We start from the raw sequence: 17,985 nt of genomic DNA on the forward strand, positions 1-17,985 counted from the left end.
ACCCAGCACCTTTGGCCTCAGTTGGTGACATATCGAAATGCTCGGTCCACCAAGCCACAGATTGCAACCCCATGAGCTCCGTGCCACCAAAAGCAACTTTTATACCGACCCTTGAAGGACTATCCTGCGGTTTTCCTTTGGCCCCGCCCACAAAAACTAGGGGGGAGAGTTCCGGTACCTCCTCGTCATTCATGCCAGTAGCTAGCGCGTCATCGTTCGCGCCATCAAACCCTCCCACTGCAGTAAGTAAGCAGTTCTCATGTCGTTGCGGTTACAGCACCGCGTGGCATTCCGACTTGAAGGTAAGTTAAGGGAACCTCGAAATCATCCCAGCGACATCTGTGTAACGCTAGGCTATATATAGAGTCATCAAAGGTCAGACTGTATGGAACGAGTGAGAAACAAAAAGAAGATTCAGAGGCGACGACGGTGGGCCGACGAGAGCAAGGACTTGAAAATATTCTATGACCATCCGCTTCCAGAACCAGATTTCAACAAACGCAGATCGAACAACGTACAAATCCCAACTATGGGCGGGGAAGATCAGCCTCCTTTCCAGGATGAAATCGGAGTGCCTAAACTGGCGTTCAAAGGGGAAAATGTTGAGGACGGTCTTGGGTATCTCAACACACTGTGTTCTCTGAAGCCTGGCCCATCGTCCGCGAATGTGGAAGAACTTGGCGAAGATTCCTCCCCAAATTCTGAAAGCGATGAAAGTTCTTCCATCACAGATACTTGTGTCGATGATCAGAAGAGCCTGATGGTTGAAAAGATTGTTTTTATTGTGACGCAGTGGTTGCGTCCAAAGTTAGACGCATGGCGTAGGAATGCCGCTGACAATTCAAAAACCGCGCCGAAGACATCAGAGGCACTGTCGGGCTCATATCTCCATACTGAGACATCTAACACTGTTAACTGTCGGAATGAGAAGAGAAAAGCAACGGAAAGGGACGATTGCGAGACAGACGACGAGGGCGAGGGTAGAAACAGGGGAGATCAGGGGAGCAGCGGTATGTCCATTAGGGGACACGAAAAACCGAAGTACGCTTGCCCGTACTTTAAGTATCATCCGGCGAAGTATAGAGACTGGAGGACATGTCCAGGGCCTGGCTGGAATGACGTCCATCGAGTAAAGTAGGTATAAGCTTATCACCCTTCTAACATTCAGTTCTAATATTTGGGCAGGGAGCATCTTTATCGGCGTCATAAGCAACCCCAATATCGCTGCGCTCGTTGCTGGCAACCCTTCACAGACCAGCAAGGCCTGACGCACCACCAGAGAGCCGATGAACCATGTCCCCTGCGAGAAATGGGATATGTTGAGGGTTTTGACGCAACGCAAGAAAGAAGCCTGAAATCACGGAAGCGAGTTAACCAAAAGCTCTCAGAGACCGAGAAGTGGAGGCGAGTCTTCAAAATTCTATTCCCGCACGTGCTTGATGATGATATCCCCTCTCCATGTAAGTTTACCTGGCGCAACAGGAGGGCTTCCTGAACCCTTACAGCGCTAACCACTTTTAGTCTATGACTACAGCCAAACGCCACAGAAGGACGATGCCTGCCGACACTCTGAATCGGGATCCCTGGCGCAGTGTGAACAGTATATGTTGAGAGAAGTGCCGCAGCGTCTTCGGCAAGCTTTGGGGAGGGAGCTAGACCGAGACTTGACCATTGTGGAGGACAACCTGAGGCGAAGAGCTGGTGACTGTGTCAGGACTCTAATCGAGGAGGTTTTTCAGGAACTGAGGCAAATTCGGCGCCTGAGCAGTCCAGATCCACGACTCGAAGCTAACAACGATATATCTGCACTGGCTGAAGGACCCCGGCTTCTTATATCTGAGTTGCCTAGTGGTGAGGATGCTAACCCGCATTTTGAGGGACAGGGCGAAGCGTGGCCAACTAATTTCGACTTGGACTTTTTTGATCCATCCTCTATTTTTGAGGAACTGCAACTCTCATTTGATAATGGTGGTTTGATTGAAGATCTACTCAGGCCTGGAGAGGATGGTGCCAACGAGTCAATGAAACAGTCCGATTCCGGATATGTATCAAATAGTCCTGGATAGTTTAGTACCACCGTAGCAGCTTGATCGTGCCTATTATAGCAGCCACCTATTACAGCTCCAAGAGTTTCAGTCCTTCTGTGAATAATTGTTGATAGATGATCGCTTGACTACATACTTTTCTTAGGTTTTGTCTCGTGAAGGAAAGCTACACAATAGTCATTAGATACAAGTTGGTTCCTAAATAATCTCGAGCGGCAGAATCCTTCTATACATATTCCACCCAGGTTTTTCTCCCCTCTTCGTACTTCTCACCACGAGTTTACGCCTTATCAGCCTCGAATATAATCTTAATAACCTCAGGGTGCCCATCCGAGGGACTAGCTTTGGCGTAAAATTGCAGAGCCTTTGCGTAGAACTCGGGCTCGTTCATCTTCGCTTCTTCGGCATCCTCTCTGATACTGTCCAAAACTGGCATATTATCGCTCGGCGATGGACTAATAATAACACCATTTTCAACGTTTCCTTCTATATGATACCGTGCCCACACAGCATCGCCAAATCTTTGCTCTCGAATGGCATCGACATATATAGTAGCCCATGGCTCAACTGCCGGCCATTTCTTTGTTAAAACATCATGGATCGAGCGGTCGAGGAAGAGCTGTTCGACAGGTGAAGTTTCGTCCGTGAGGCTCATGGTGGACTTTTCTAAAGATGTTGTCAGTTTGTTATAGGAGAACGTGGCATCGGAATCACATACAAAGACCGTATTGCGCAAGTTGTCTGTCAATCCGAAAAGTCTATGGAGGAGATGATAGAATGCAAGAATGACAGGGTGAGGGGTTGAAATGACTCGTACTTGAAGAATGAAAACGGGATTAGGCATCTGGCAGGGATTAGCGAACCAGTCGCCTCAAGCCACATCGGGTAGACCAGCAGCACCAACCAACAGATGACGCAGAGAAATGGCCCCAAAGTCCGAACTGGCCTAAACTAAGAACAAAGGAATGCTTGAACCAACAAAATAATAAATTACATCCCGAACTTGTAGCAGTATTTCAGGTGCCTGCCCCGAATGCCAAACCAAGTCATGCTGAGTGAACATTGACTATACGCCTTGATGACAGTGTTCGCGATCAGGAACGTGGAAGATGTCCCGTGACATCCACATCTCCATTCAACGTCATCTTCGTTTTTAGGCCAAAATAACCCAATAATTGATTTCTGCCCTAACAAAGACACAAGAATACTGGATGAAGATCTACTCCATTACCCCAGGAATTGTCATCACCATCGATGCCATCAGCAGCCGCTCTACACCCTACAGCAGCCAGAATCAAAGCACAAGTAATGAGTATACATGGTGTAGCATAAAATGCGGGAATCTCTCTTATCCAAAGCACTCAGATTGGTTGGCAAGTGCAGATCGCAATCTATAAAGCTTCAGGTCCTCAAATACTAGTCCTGGTGGTGCTGGCTGCTGTACGCTATGTGCGTTCCCATTGGTTACATTTGAGGATGGACCTTGTCCTGATTCAGGCGCTACGAAAGTTTCCATCAAAGGATCAACTTCATCGAGCCTGTTACGGAAGGTGGTCTAAATCCTATTTTGTGATTATGGTAGAACTCTCACTTATTTTGAGGCTTTTCCAAGACACTAGCTACTTCACTCCAAATGTGCCTGGTTTAATCCTTCAGCACTGCCTAACAGCACATGATCCAAAAGCCATATAAATAATAGCATTAATCCTTTATGCTGTTTCTTTTCCTTCCTTTAATTTCAACTGCCCCCCAAAACATATCCCGATGCGAAGCCTACATTATCTCTTGTCAAGCCTGTCTGTCGCCGCCGTCACATTGGCGAACCCTCTTGTCATTCCTGAACATGAAGGCAGTCTCGCTATAAGACACAACACCACTGATGACTTGGACAATATCCTGCCAGATCTAGATGGAAGAGCTGTCAAGAAGCCGTTCTATGCTATCGCTCATCGATGTAACGACATAGACGCTGTTCAACGCGCTGTAAACGATGGTGCCAACGCCCTAGAGATGGACTTATTCTCAGAAGGAAAAGATGGCTGGTGGGTCTCACACGATGGGCCAAGCAACAATGGCAATAGAGCGAAAGAAATGTTCGATAACATTGCTTCTCATCGCCAGGCTGGCAAGGCCATTACCTTTGTATGGCTTGATTTGAAGAACCCCGACGCCTGCGATCCTGGCAAACCGGCAGAATGGGGTTGTTCAATCGCGGCCCTTAGGGACCTAGCCAGACAGATCCTAGAGCCCCGCGGTGTGCGCGTTCTGTATGGGTTTTACGGAAATGAGAATGGCAACGCATACCGACTTCTACAATCCGGCCTCACTGCTAATGAGGCTCTGAATGTAGATGGCAGATCGGCTCCCCTGCAGCAATTCTTTAACAACAAGGGGCCTTCCAATGTTCAGAAGCGTGTAGCTTCATATGGCTGGATGAACCTCAAAGAAGGATTTGGCGATTGCACAGAGTCAGGGGATGCACATCTGACATGTACCCAGCTGCGCCAGGAGGTTTCTAGTGGTAAATTCGGCAAAGTATTCAGTTGGACGGCGGTGGTGGATCAAGTGCTGTTGGTTCAGGAGCTCATGGGTGTGCGTATAGACGGTATCATTTACGGATTGGATGGCGCTCCGTATGGCGGGAGTGCTACTCAAGCTCTTGCGCAGATCCGTAGTTCGCTTACGCAGAATGGGGGATATCAATATGCGGGGATGGGCGATAATCCATGGTAGTTCGAAACCACAACTCTTCTCTCTCTCTCCTCTCTCTCTTTTTCTCTCTGTCTCTGGAAATTATGCAAAGACCGACCCGTTTCTCAGAGATGACAAGACACGCAAGCATCTGCATAAGCGAGAAACCCTTATCAGTTATTGGCTAATTCCCTCCTGTCCGTGAGCAGGGAATCCGTCCAAACTAACCGTATATGTAGGATGAAAATGAGTCATTCGGTTACGGAGTACTCAGAATTCCTGTTTGGGACCAAGGGCCATAAGCTAAGACATCTGCCTGGGAAGGCCCTGGCAATGTCCCGGAAATACTGGCAGAGTCAAAGCGCTTAACCTTTTAGATCGCCTTAAAAGATTGACGATTGTAGATAACTGTTTTTTAAAAAAGGAAGCCAAGGTTGAAAGGTTGAAGCCTCAGTCCACGGTAGTTCTCAGAACGATGATAGCAAGAACAAGTGTACGGTGGGAGGAGAAGACGCTAGTCACTGCGGTCTCTGCCTCGCCAAAGATGATGGTTGGCCGTCAGTATCAGGGGGATGCCTGTGTCAGCAAAGGCACAGCAGTCAGAAAATTTGCCAAGTCACACGTGCAATCCTTCCATTTTGAACGAATGAGATGATTATGGCGGGACGGTCTTGGCCCCTGAGACACACACAGTCCCTACTGAGCTGATCTTCCATTCATTCCCTTTTGCGTTTTACAAATCATTTCGTCTCCGGAGATCATACGACCGTCCAGATGGCAGCAGTTCCTTTTGGCAGAACCTTCGGCGAGTCTTGGTCAGGCTGTTACCACCGGCTGAGGGTTGCAGTCAGCTATGTTGAGTCAGTTCCTCTGACCTGTGCCATCACATTTCATCTTCTTCACTCCTCACATGCCAATATTCCAGGGGCACGGAATACTGCTTTCTCGACCCGAACGAGCGACCAACACATCCAGCGCCCCTTCGTTGCCAATGAACTCTTTCGGTGGGTTTTCAGCTTCCCCTCGATGTCGACTCTGATCTGCATGACACGAAAGGCGACCGAAACGAAATCTCTTCTCGCCGTGTCCAGTGTCCAGCCCGAATCGCCACACAATAACGGCCTCTAATCAGAATAGAGACTCGGAAGATTTAGCTCTGCAGATAACAAAAAGAGGAAGATAGTGGTTGATGAGGGTGCAAGTTGTTTATAGTAAGTGGTCCCCTGACCTCTATGCCAGAAACTGTGTTCAATAGACCTCCGAGCAAGCTGACTGCCCTCTGGCAGTTTTCGACACTTGTGAGACTTGAGACTCTAGTAATCCATCAAGACTTCCTCCAGGCTTCACGGCATCCGTATTGTGTCGCGAGACCACCGACCTGCAGACGACTTTGTCGCGCCAGCGATCCTTCTCGATTGTCCGATCGCAATTGACGTAATAATTGTCATGGAATCCAAGAAATGCAACCAAAAGACGATATAGACTCGCAGTCTCCTTCGCCTCTGAGCTGAGTAGAGTCAGAGCATAACTTCCCATACCATTGCGCATTGGGGAGAGGGCCTTGCACTGGTATTCCGTCCATTTCCAGCTTGTGCCGTCTCCAATCGAGATCGATAACCAAGCTTTAGCAATGAGTTAGGGATGCTATCCTGTCTCGAGCCATTCTATTTACCAATGGAACCTCTGAATCGCCACGGCTGACATACCTATTAACAGGAATTGAACTTGCCCCTAGCACATGTCGATAGTTACAGTATCAACAACGGTTCAACGCAGCTGATACTTCCAAGGATCGACTGGGACTTGGGAGCCGAACCTGCCAGTAGCCATTCGTGTAAAGAAAGGTTTGTTTCACCAGGCTCGGGGGTAATCTTCCATCGACAAGTGTTTCAGGCGCCTCGAGTGCCAAATCAAGTCGTACCCCTCGATGACAGCTTTGGCGACCAGGAACGTGAAAGACATCACATTGCATTTGCATACCTGTTCCAAAGCATACTTGTTTTGCGATGTACCAAAGTAACCGCCCAACGTCATTCCTGGCCTAGAGAAAATGAAGGAATACTGGATGAAGTTCTGATTCACTACTCCGAGGGTTACGATAAACATTGAGGCCCTCGGCGGCCGCACTACACCCAATAGCAGTCAACATCAAAGTATTATGCTTAATCACGAAAAAACAATGAAGCTGATGGTATGTCTTTAAGATTATGTTTATTTCTTATAATTCTAGGAGTCGAATCTTGTTTATAGCTGATATTTAGTACGCATTCTACACACACCAGGTTTCCTTCCGCTTGTCCTATCTATAAAGTCAGAACACCCCCATCTTCTCTTCGACAATAAATGTGGTGCAAGCCAACCTGACAAAGAACCTCACCGGCCTCGATCGCTATTTTCCAGACACGTCTTCTCCAACAGCACCACCAGATTACACCATGCTTCTCCCTCCGCCATACATAATGCGGGAACTCCAACCCGTAGTACAAGGACAGAAGTTACGACACAGCTACCAGCCCCTACGAATACCTCACATGTCCGAGTCATTAGCCAACACGGCTCGCCACAGCGTCAACGTACAGTCCTCGATCTTGCGAGACCCTTGCTCGGTGCCCGGTCGCTCGCTCGTTGCGAGGACCGAGATTACAAGTTGTTCATTGTCCACCTTGATGAAGTGCCTCACAGACTGTGAGCCAAGGTCACACAGAGAACAGTTTGTCTCAGCATTCTTTGCCACGTCGGAACTCTTCTGTACCCCAGAGGAGATACTGTCTGCTCTCATCAGGCGTTTCAATGCTGCTGAGTATGCCAAGGCATCTAAACAAGAAATCATATATCTTGGGATATGCCGTGCACTCAGAGTGTGGCTAGAGTCGAGTTGGGACCCTACCACTGATCAACGTGTCCTTGCATCCCTTGAAAACTTTATAATACAGCGAATACATCCTGCAGTACCCATGTACTCCGAATTCTTACTACGCCGTATTAAAGATCTCCCTATCATGGAACCGGGCAAAACACAAGCCGATCCTTTACCCGTCGATGAGAACGACAACACATGTCAACATGCAAATCTGGTCACTGTCAAGAAGGCAAACAGCTTCTTTGACGACCGAAGCGGCCAGTTGTCAATTCTTGACATATGTTATAAACATCTAGCATCCCAGATCACCGTCAAGCAGATGAAAATATTCCGTTCTATTGAGAGGAGGGAGCTTCTTGGCGAAAGGTGGATAAAGTCAAGAGAGGCTCCCAATGTAGCTGCTATGATGCAGCTTACCGACGGGGTCTCCAATTGGGTCAGGCAAAGTATCCTAAGCGACCCGGATCCCAAGAGTCGCGGCGCTATAATAGAGAAATGGGTTCTTGTTGCGCAGCATCTCTTCCAGTCAAACAACTTTGATGGACTTGTGGCTGTTACCTCGGGCTTAGATGACATCTCTGTATCTAGGCTCAGGGCATCATGGAATGCAGTATCGCTACCGGCCAAGGAATCTCTTCGCTCTCTGCGAATGATCGTTGACCCTTCGGGTAATCGCAGGAAACTCCAAGCCTTGACCCTCACCTCGTCAGGTCCATGCCTCCCCGTTCTCCGCTCATACCTCAGCGAGCTCTTCTTTACCAACGGACGTTTTCAAGACGTCTCACCCAAAGAGTCGGAAGGGTCAGAAAAGGTTATCAATTGGGACAAGTACGCGCGCATTGCGTCAATTGTCAATGTGCTGACAAGCAATCAACAACCTTATGATATCACACCAGATGATGATTTGCAGAGGTGGATCCAGAAGAGCACATCTGAGCTGTGGTGTAAAGATCAGTCTTGCATCGACGAGGCATGTTACCAAAGGAGTAGCTTTCTTGAGTCGGGAGTCCCACTCCGGAAGAGTCAAACATTTTTGCGTGCTATTTTTAAGAAGAATTAATGTAATGGCAAGGACTTTCTTTCTTTTTCTTAACCACTTTTCTCTCTTTTATTTTCTTCTTATTTTTGTTTTAATAATATCAATGGTAGAAATTACTAATTGATCTATAACTGGTTGTTTTTATAATATGTTTGTATTGCATACCACCCTAAAAGGCTTAAATAATAAGCCTAGTTAATAGGAAAACGTAATTCCGTTGCTGTAGCCTAAGAACCTATACTGAAAGGTAATAGTCACCTTGTGATCGAATAACCCCAGCAGCATAGCAGATGGGGTAGTTCTCATCATTAAAGTCTTCAATGCAATTCATTATGGGTGCCCTGCACTTCAGAGCACTCCCATTTGTCAGTCCGTGACCGCACGTGATGGGCGCCTCATTTGTTTTGGGTGCTGCATTGCATACATAAACCGAAGCTGACGGTTTTCCTTCTCCGCCGGAAACCGGGTCCGAAAAGTTGGCTACAATCGGAGTCGAGATCTCGTATCGTTAGGCAAAATTCACAAACGATGGACTGCAGCAATGCGATTTTAGGCGAAGACAAAATATCCACAAAAGGATTCTCACTTAACTTGGTTGGTCAGCTGATATGAAATGAGCTGTCATTCTATCTCACTTTAGTGGGTAGACCCAAGCTTAAGATAATAGTACATTTCGACATTCTATCACTGTAGCTCATTGCAGACATGACTAGGTAGATATGGTGTCACAATCAGAGCTCCCAAGACATTTACTTTGGGGCCTAAAATGCACACAAGACTTATCTCCGTTAGAAGACGTACAATACCCACGCCATCATGAACCCAGCGAGACTTGGACCGGCCTGTTCTATATCTTAGCTTGCAGTTCTCTTGACACAACCTCAATCAGAGGGTGCAACTCACGTGTGAATTTATCTGCCCCACGTTCTTAGACGACTCCGCTGCTTGCCCGGAAGACGCCTCGGTCGACGCAGATGCCTGAGTTTGGGTCGCACTACTGGCGGCTTGCGATGATGCCGTAGCACAAGAATCCGACATAGTTGTGGAGGCATCAGCTTGGTTAGGTATAGCCAGGGCAGGCCCAAGACAGGACGCCGGCTCGCTCTCTGTCGCACAGCAGGCATTAAGAGCTTTTTGTCCAAGGCCGGTGCATTCTTTACAAATCACAGACGCGCAGGAAGAGATAGTCGGAGCGCAGGTCTGGATAAATGCATTACACTCGTTGAATAGGGTTTCTTTAAAGCCGATGTCTTCGCTGAGCTGCGGTCCTAGGTTGGGAACGGGGAGATCCGCGGCGACCAGAGCCGCACAGAAGAGCAGAAAAGCAATCATTGTAGGTAAATGTTCAAGTTTGGAAGACGAAGGATCAGTTGGGAAAATCCACGCCAGAGCGCAGATCCGGCGGTTTGTAGTAGTGCCTTTATGTAATGCCAAGCCTGGTAGGCCTTGACCTCATTTCTGGCGTTTGACTTTGCATCCCCTGTCTTGAGTGCACTACTCTGCTGAATCTGCCCTGCCATGAGGCTTGGCACGAGCCTGTTTGGGACTCAATAACAGACGGATAACGCAGGGAGTGACAAAAATCGATCCTATCGATTGGATTCTCAGCCACACTAACGGCATGCCTCATCCGAGACAGCAGGGGGGGACAAATATCTGCTCCTTCAATTGGATTCTCAGCCGCGCTAATAGTGGTGTGGCTTGGAGCTGGAACATGAGGGCTGCTCAACGGCACGTTTCATCCGCGACGACTCCTCTGATAGGCTGCTACCTAAGCCATGACCTTTCTTATGTATATCGTGGCCTCAGACACAGCTAAGCCCTCCTCGCAAGCAAAGGCCGCATTTACAGTAAAAAGCAGATACATCGTATTAGCTGATAGGTGTAGATATGACCTAAGTTACTCGGCTTATGCTGGAATTGCCGGGGTTGCACATCTCGTCGGTGACTGAAAGAATATCATGGATAACTTGGTCGACCGTCGTCCTGGGGCGAAATTGGAAGACCTTTTGAAGACTGGTTTTGACGTATGAGCAACTTTAATTCCTCAATGGACTAGCTGACAGGTTTTGTGCGCCGAAACCATTAAGCTATAATGCTTAACAAGGTTCAATTGGTTACTGCAGAAGCAATTAGGTTAAGTTTATCTCTAATATCGTGATAGCCGTTTATTTCCCTTCAAGTGATAAGTTTTAATTAATTGAGGCCTAATTTATTATATTTATAATTCTAGTAACTTATAGAATAATATAGCTTGTTAATAGTAATATACTTTTACTTTTAGGGCTATATAATTTATTTAACTAAAAAAAAGGTAAATTTAACTTATATATTAAGTTTTAAGTTAAGAAAACTAAAGGCTATAATAATTAAGTTTTTAGGGATTACTAAAAGATTTAGTTTTTAATTTATAAATTCTTTTAAAATTAGTCTATTGAATCTATATAGTTACTACTCGCACTTCTCTAAATACCCCTTCAGAGTATCATCCAATGTCCTACTCTGCCTCAACGGAATCGCATTGCCCTTCTTCGCTAACCCAATCTTGTTATGCCAAACAACCTTCATCCCAGCATTTGTCGCACCCTCAACATCCCCCGCACTTCCAGCAACGAAAAGGATATCCTCAGCTCCAACCCCCAAATTTGGGAGGATAGCGTCATATGCTTCCTTAACAGGTTTGTAAAACCCACTCTCCTCAGCCGTAACAGCAGCATCAAAAGTAAACGGTGTTTCAAACCCAACACTAGCCTGCTCCTCGACACCACGAATAGCGATATATCCCGAGTGCTTCGAACAATTGGTAATAACGCCAAGTTTATAACCCTGCGCTTTTAAAGCTTGAAGAACAGAGGGGACTTCCTCCCACGCTTTAATGCTAGACCAGTTCTTGAGGAGTGCTTCAGGTGCTGATGGCGGGAGGCCGACTTCAGCGGCGGCTTGTCTGACAAGGTCTTCGTAGGGCTTGTAGGAGCCAGTGCCAAAGGTGATTTCGAGGTAGCGCTGACGCCAGCGGCCGCCGTCTTGGTGGGTTTTGGATGGGGTTGATGCGTCCCATATATCCCAGGAGTTTAAGAGGCCGGTGAGGAGATCGAAGACAATGGCTTTGGGTTGCCAGTTTTCATCAGTGGGGGCGTTCATCTTGGTGAATTTAGTGTGGTAATGTGGTAGTAGCTGGGTTTGCGGAGGATATTTAGCGAGGGAAGAGATATTTATTCTACGAGCAAAGGATCGCGGCCTCGGCGTGCTTAAGGGCGCACTTGACATGTAGTTGGTTTTAGGAGCGATCTGCCAAGTAATTCCCCCGGTTTTTCGTGGTAATAACCATACTAAGTAGTCGGTCAATTAGTAACATCAGCCGAAGCTCGGTAAAGGATACCGAAACGTTTTTACCACTGTCACGAGTTGTGACCAGGGTCTTCTTGGTAATTTAATTGGTTTAGTATACCTTTATTCTGTAATTTTTCTTTACTGGAGTAAGGACAGAAAATGTTCGATTATCTCTAGTGCTTATCCGCACTTGCATATATCTCACTCTGAGGTTCCGGTCTTGCACAGATTTCAGAGGTTTCATAGCATAGTCTAGCAGGCAAAATCGTAAGGCCTTGCAGTCCTCGGTAAGCGAAATGACACAACACGCGGCTCTACTTTAAGCCTTCTGAGCCAGCAACAGAGTCGCGTTGCATACCTCGCATTTAGCAATAGTGATAGCCTGCATAAAGGCGTAGTCAAGTATTGTGCTGGTTGCCAAACTGCGTGAATGTTATGTTCATCAATGAGGCAGCATGCTAAATGCGACTCCGCTATCACAGCCTCTTTGAATGGCTGTCATAGGCCTTGTGATCAAACCCTTAAACCTTCCCCAACAATTACGCAAGCATCTTCCATCTTTTGAACTCTAAAATACTATAGTAGGGATTCTTCGCACAATTGAAAAGGTCCATAAGTCCGTAAATCCATAATTACCATAGAAAGAAAGAGCGCGTACCGGAAATTCGCCGTACCCCATTACAACATTGCCAGTCCTTGTGCTGTCTAGCATAGGGTTTTTAACTGGTTGAAAACGCATAGGTCTTACCTCTGACCAATTATACAAGAGTTATATAGCGGTTTTATGAAAATCCACGCTGCTTTGGGCTCTTGACGGCGGCCCGGCGGCTTACTGCAACTCCACTAGGGTATTTCTGATGGCGTACGAACTCCCCGGTCGTATGGCTTCAGGCAAAATGTACTACTTTCCAAACATGCCGTTCACCTCTATATAAAGGCTTCTGATGCCTTCCCACCATTAATTAAGACTCAAGTTCGCTTTTAACCTGCTCATATCTATTTCTACTTCATATAACATTTAAGCATCCTACAATGCCCGAATCAGCCGCATCCAAATTTCACGGAGAACAGAATGCCGTCCCTGTGGCCCCTAACGTCCCTGTCGACCCGTCTGTCAATACATGGTCACGCTTCATCAGTACGTTCGAGGCGTCTGAGTTCACTGACTGGGTTGACGAGAGCCTGTCGTGGAAAAAGACCTGTTATATTGGCGACTGGTCCCCCCTCCTCAAGATGAGAGTTCGGGGTCCGGACAGCAAGGCGTTTTTTGAGTATCTCTCCACGAACCAATGGCCCAACTTCCAGCCAAACTAAGCCAAGCATGCCATCTTTTGCCGAGACAATGGAACGATCATTGGTGAAGGAGTTCTCATGATGCTCGATCACGATGACTTCATTTTTACTTCCGTTCCCGGAGTCACCTGGGCGGTGTATCAGTTTCACCACGGAAATCGAAAGTTCAATGCCACGGTCGATATCGTCTCTAACGATTGGTATCTTTTCCAGGTTCAGGGCCCCAGCAGTGTAGCAGTGATGGAGGCGGCAACTAAATCATCGATCACTGATCTCAAATTCATGCATTCTAAGAAGATGTCCATCGATGGGCATAGCTTTCTATGCCTTCGGGCGGGCGTATCCGGCGAACGAGGCTTCGAACTCTGGGGTCCAGCTGAAGAAGCGCACGCTGTCTATCGTGCCATTTTGTCGTATGGGACTGAGTTCGGTATTCGTCAACTCGGCTACCGTGCCAAGACAGTGAATCATGTTCGTTTCCCCTTATTTTTTATGACTCTTTAATTGACTTGCGATGCTTACTCGGGTCCAGGTGGAAGGGGCGTTTCCTACTCCATGGCTCGATTTCCTCCCTTCGTTCCATGGAGATGACCTCGATATGGTTGAATACCGCCAGTTTCTTCGAACCTCGGGTTTAGTCTCTCCGGCCGTGCTTCATATCGGAGTTCTTGGTAATTATAGCTCTCATCCATCCGCGCATCATCGTACGCCATTTGACCTTGGATGGGGGTGGCTTGTTAACTTTGACCATGATTTTATCGGCAAAAAAACCCTGAAGAAAATAGCCAGCGACCCTCCAAATGCCCTCGCTACATTGGAATGGAACAGCAAGGATGTGACAGATGTGTACGCATCTCTCTTCTGCAACGAGACGCAGGACTTTATGGAAATGCCACGAGAGTGGAGAGGCGTGACAGGAAGTGGTGTCTATGATGATGACAGACTTATTGGCTGTGCCGTCTCGCGCTGCTACAGCTACTGGTTCAAGAAGATGATCTCTCTCTGTATCATGGAGGTGAAGTACTCAACACCCGGAACAGAAGTTATGGTCAAATGGGGGAACGACGGGAGTCCACAAAAGATGATTCGCGCTGTGAGTACTGAGTTCAGCCGAATGCTCATTGCCTACTCTCAATCAGCCTCTAACATTCATTTCTCTAGGTAGTCAAGCCTGCGCCATATAAAGATGACCAGCGAAAGAAGCCACTTGTGGAATAGGAATAACATGAGTGAACTTCTTAGCTAACCCTGAATGGCCTGTCAAGAAACTTTTATAGTATTGAGTCTTATGGCCTATAACATGGCAATTTCCAAGTAGTTTCCCTAGCTTTTCGAGATGGAGATTAATAAAAGCCGAATCGTTCCCATCCCGGATCATACCAATTCACACTAACAAGTCAAGTTCTAAAGCTTAGGTCGAGCAATAGACTTCGATTCCAATATCTCCCTCACAAGTTCAGTCACTTCACTAGCCACGCCCCAAGATAATTCAAATCCTCGTCCTCCAGCACCATAGGCATGAATCACATGTTTGATACCCCATGTGGTATCCCTAGCTTCGGTCTCGACTCTCATGCCACCCTCACGAGCTGGTCTTCTTCCAACAACATCTTTGATTACCTTTATCGTCTCAAACGTCTGCCTCTTATCGCATGCTTGTGGTATGATTGACTGAGCAGCGTTCAGTAGCTGAGCACGTGTTTCCTCTGATGGTTCGAGCTGCCAGTTTCCGACTTCTTTGGTACCGCCAATGACTGTTCCTCCATTGAAAGAACGAGGGATTATAAAGCTCCAGGTGCCGTCTTTCTTCTGAGTTGTGATAGTTTTGTCGGCGGCGGTGAGGTTGGTTAGCACTGTCTGGCCTGGTTCTTGTCAGCTGTTATCTATGGTCATGAACGCCTGTCCTACCTCTGATTGGGAAACACTTCTTATCCCCAAAACCCATTCCACTCGCATTCACAACTAATTTAACACTAGGTGCGAGGATAAAAGCCTCCCATTCACTCTTCAAATCCCTCTGCAGTGTCTTTCCGCCTTGAACAATAAATTTGCGCAGCAAGCTAGCAGTGTATAACGGGGCATGAATACAATAAGTTTCATACTCAAACCCCAGCTTTACATTCTCAGGTAGTTCATGGGTTTCATACTTCCGATATCCGGGCAGTCCAGTCTCGTTGGCAAAGCTCTGAGCATCTTGCTTCAGGTACGCAGTTGACGGATCCTCAAGATACTCAACACCTGGAAGACGTCTGATCCCAACCCAAGGTTCACTCTGCCAATGTTTCTCAAGCTCAGCGACAGTGTGTTTCACCCACTTGGCTTCACGACGTAACTGTGGCGTAGAAGCGGGGATGGGTCGGATGTGAGCACCAGCCCACATGGAAGCATAGTCTGCTGAATGCGTCGTTGGTGCGCCGGGGATTGAATTTGGCCATTCTTTTGCGACGAGGAGGACTGATATTGATGGTGAGTCGGCGATTAGTTGTTGGATCTTGAGGGCGCTGGTAAGACCGATGATGCCAGCACTGAAACGCTGCTGTTAGCAGGGTCCTAGGCCGGGATTAATGGTGAGAGCGTACCCAATGACCACAATCGTGGAGTCGGTTAAATCAGATGGGCTAAGAACTGACATTGTGTCTGGAAATGAAATGTGAAGGGACAGGGAACAATGGTAGGTTCATGGACAAGAGAGTGGAGGTTGGCTAACATCAAATGTCCCCACTAAAGTGATCCAACCAGGAGACATATCACTTAAGCAAGACAAAGACATTTGACAGAGACACAAATGACGGCAACTACTAGGTAGATTGTCACTCTTTAACTTGTATCCCTTCATATCAATTTTAAAGTGATTCAGATATCGTCATCATTCCCGTGTGACGTTGCAAGAGCAGTAGTGATCAGTCAATTGGCCGGCCAACATCGGCTGCAAGTTACGTACATTGCATATCTGTATTTGCTATCCGACAAGTGGCGTAAAGACCACGTTATCATAGATGCAAAAAATGTAGAATTTGATCATTCTTCAATAAGTTGAGAGATAAGGGAGTGATGATATGTGCCGGGCAAGACAAAAAAGCGAGGTCCTACCCGGGTTCGAACCGGGGTCTTCGGAAGGCTTTTGAGGGTATCAAAATCCGACGTCATTACCACTAAACTATAGGACCGTTGACCGATGACTAATCGTTCAGAATCGAGTCCTATGACTGGTGCACAGAGACAGATAGTTAGAGATAGATGCAAATACCCTATAGATATTATTATAATTAAATTTTTTATCATATAAAAGTATTTATATAAACTTAACAGTTACTAAATACTAGTAATAAGATATTTAATATTATTTTAATTAAATTCACAGCTTTATATTTACTACAATGGCTTAGCATTTATCGAGCATAACTTCAGTATCAGGATGAGAGATGTAGTTGAAATGCTTATTAAGAAAACTCCTATCCACGCCAGGGTACGGTTAATGCCTATGGGAGTGTCGTTTAGCTGCAAGCCATCTCAGTTCACGTTACTTTTCTTACAGGGTACCTGCGCTTATTTTCTTTTATCAGTTCTCTGTTTTGGCAACGGTGGCTTGCAGGGACCTCATCAACAACCCGACCGGAGACAGCCGACGCGGAGTAAAGCGCATTGACAACGGAAGTGGCGCTTTGTGACGATGAAAGACCTGGTCTTGATCGGTGAGTGATCACAACTGATAGATGATTCAGCTATGGGTAGTTATTTACACTGTATACATCAATTGAGCTATGATCAGTAATACTTGGGTGCATATTTATTGCCAAAGAGACTATTCTATGAACGGCCTTACATTTATCCAGAGACAACAGAGAAATGTTGTCCATTGCTGACAATACAAGGCTTGGAGAACCAATCACGGACATAGAGAAAATGCTGAGGCTCATTTAGTCGGTCTAGCTCGTTAGCTGACAGACGCATGACATGGCCTGTATCAGCATGGCATGTTCTGGGAGGCGACAGTCGAGCAAAAAAGAATAAGCAATCGCTCATTGGCTGAAAATGCTGAGTCAGTAGCTCTTGGCCAATCACAGCGAATACGATTACCAGCTCGCAGGTCCGCAACTGTGAAGCTTTGGATAAAGTGGGCCGAACTCTTTGAAGGCGATCAAGTACAAATAAGACCAAGAGCCGCTTTCAAGATTGGGTATCTCAAGCAAGCATCTCACAATTCAATCACTTCCTTTCTTACCATCACCAACCCAACAACTCAACAACACCTCCAAACCTTCAAAATGGTCGTCAACACTCCTGCTACCTGCTGCCGCTCTGGCGACAACGTCGAGTGCGCCTGTGGTACGTGACATCATCCCTCCCCCCTACCATTCACAACTCTTCTAACAACCACCACAGCTCAAAAAGCCACATGCTCATGCGGTCAAAAGTCCGCTCTCCAATGCACATGCTCCAAAGCCGCCTCCGAAAACACCGTCAACGGTCCTCGATGCTCATGCCGCGCTCGTCCCGCCGGTGAATGCACATGCGACCGCGCCGCTACCGAGAACGCCACACCTACTGGTTCAACCTGTGCTTGCGGATCTCGTCCTGCTGGTATGTGGCGTTTTGTGTTCCTGTGACGACTGCTTGCTAATTGTGGGGTTTTAGGTGGCTGCACTTGCGAGAAGGCTGCTGATGGTGGCTTCAACCCTGCCAACGAGATCGACTTCACTACCAAGAAGTAAATTTACGATATCGGT

General features: G+C 47.0%; 9 protein-coding genes and 1 non-coding gene; 5 read left to right on the plus strand and 5 right to left on the minus strand.

Moving 5' to 3' along the window:
- Positions 1 to 529: 529 nt before the first annotated feature.
- FFUJ_06466 (uncharacterized protein) lies at positions 530 to 2,066 on the plus strand (the record flags this gene model as incomplete). XM_023579794.1 has 3 exons in its annotated part: positions 530 to 1,134; positions 1,186 to 1,460; positions 1,522 to 2,066. The coding sequence occupies 3 exons, from the start codon at positions 530 to 532 to the stop codon at positions 2,064 to 2,066; spliced, it is 1,425 nt and encodes a 474-aa protein (XP_023432567.1).
- Positions 2,067 to 2,325: 259 nt separating this feature from the next.
- Positions 2,326 to 2,700, minus strand: FFUJ_06467 (uncharacterized protein; the record flags this gene model as incomplete). Its single annotated transcript, XM_023579796.1, has 1 exon — positions 2,326 to 2,700. One exon carries the CDS (start codon positions 2,698 to 2,700, stop codon positions 2,326 to 2,328), a length of 375 nt encoding a protein of 124 aa, XP_023432568.1.
- A 1,109-nt stretch (positions 2,701 to 3,809) lies between these two features.
- On the plus strand, positions 3,810 to 4,778 carry FFUJ_06468 (uncharacterized protein; the record flags this gene model as incomplete). Its single annotated transcript, XM_023579797.1, has 1 exon — positions 3,810 to 4,778. One exon carries the CDS (start codon positions 3,810 to 3,812, stop codon positions 4,776 to 4,778), a length of 969 nt encoding a protein of 322 aa, XP_023432569.1.
- Positions 4,779 to 7,171: 2,393 nt separating this feature from the next.
- Positions 7,172 to 8,656, plus strand: FFUJ_06469 (related to Ras guanine-nucleotide exchange protein Cdc25p; the record flags this gene model as incomplete). The annotated part of the gene is made up of 1 exon (XM_023579798.1): positions 7,172 to 8,656. The coding sequence occupies one exon, from the start codon at positions 7,172 to 7,174 to the stop codon at positions 8,654 to 8,656; it is 1,485 nt and encodes a 494-aa protein (XP_023432570.1).
- A 767-nt stretch (positions 8,657 to 9,423) lies between these two features.
- On the minus strand, positions 9,424 to 9,967 carry FFUJ_06470 (uncharacterized protein; the record flags this gene model as incomplete). XM_023579799.1 has 2 exons in its annotated part: positions 9,424 to 9,477; positions 9,539 to 9,967. The coding sequence occupies 2 exons, from the start codon at positions 9,965 to 9,967 to the stop codon at positions 9,424 to 9,426; spliced, it is 483 nt and encodes a 160-aa protein (XP_023432571.1).
- Positions 9,968 to 11,086: 1,119 nt separating this feature from the next.
- On the minus strand, positions 11,087 to 11,776 carry FFUJ_06471 (uncharacterized protein; the record flags this gene model as incomplete). The annotated part of the gene is made up of 1 exon (XM_023579800.1): positions 11,087 to 11,776. The coding sequence occupies one exon, from the start codon at positions 11,774 to 11,776 to the stop codon at positions 11,087 to 11,089; it is 690 nt and encodes a 229-aa protein (XP_023432572.1).
- A 1,563-nt stretch (positions 11,777 to 13,339) lies between these two features.
- On the plus strand, positions 13,340 to 14,476 carry FFUJ_06472 (uncharacterized protein; the record flags this gene model as incomplete). XM_023579801.1 has 3 exons in its annotated part: positions 13,340 to 13,729; positions 13,791 to 14,351; positions 14,420 to 14,476. 3 exons carry the CDS (start codon positions 13,340 to 13,342, stop codon positions 14,474 to 14,476), a joined length of 1,008 nt encoding a protein of 335 aa, XP_023432573.1.
- A 186-nt stretch (positions 14,477 to 14,662) lies between these two features.
- Positions 14,663 to 15,890, minus strand: FFUJ_06473 (related to D-amino acid oxidase; the record flags this gene model as incomplete). XM_023579802.1 has 3 exons in its annotated part: positions 14,663 to 15,120; positions 15,167 to 15,783; positions 15,838 to 15,890. The coding sequence occupies 3 exons, from the start codon at positions 15,888 to 15,890 to the stop codon at positions 14,663 to 14,665; spliced, it is 1,128 nt and encodes a 375-aa protein (XP_023432574.1).
- A 450-nt stretch (positions 15,891 to 16,340) lies between these two features.
- On the minus strand, positions 16,341 to 16,426 carry tRNA. The gene has a single exon. It is a non-coding gene (tRNA).
- Positions 16,427 to 17,523: 1,097 nt separating this feature from the next.
- On the plus strand, positions 17,524 to 17,970 carry FFUJ_06474 (related to Cu-binding metallothionein; the record flags this gene model as incomplete). XM_023579803.1 has 3 exons in its annotated part: positions 17,524 to 17,584; positions 17,642 to 17,839; positions 17,894 to 17,970. 3 exons carry the CDS (start codon positions 17,524 to 17,526, stop codon positions 17,968 to 17,970), a joined length of 336 nt encoding a protein of 111 aa, XP_023432575.1.
- Positions 17,971 to 17,985: the final 15 nt, after the last annotated feature.

Source organism: Fusarium fujikuroi, chromosome FFUJ_chr06 (genome assembly GCF_900079805.1).
Source record: "Fusarium fujikuroi IMI 58289 draft genome, chromosome FFUJ_chr06".
In the NCBI taxonomy this organism is placed as follows: Eukaryota; Fungi; Ascomycota; class Sordariomycetes; order Hypocreales; family Nectriaceae; genus Fusarium; species Fusarium fujikuroi.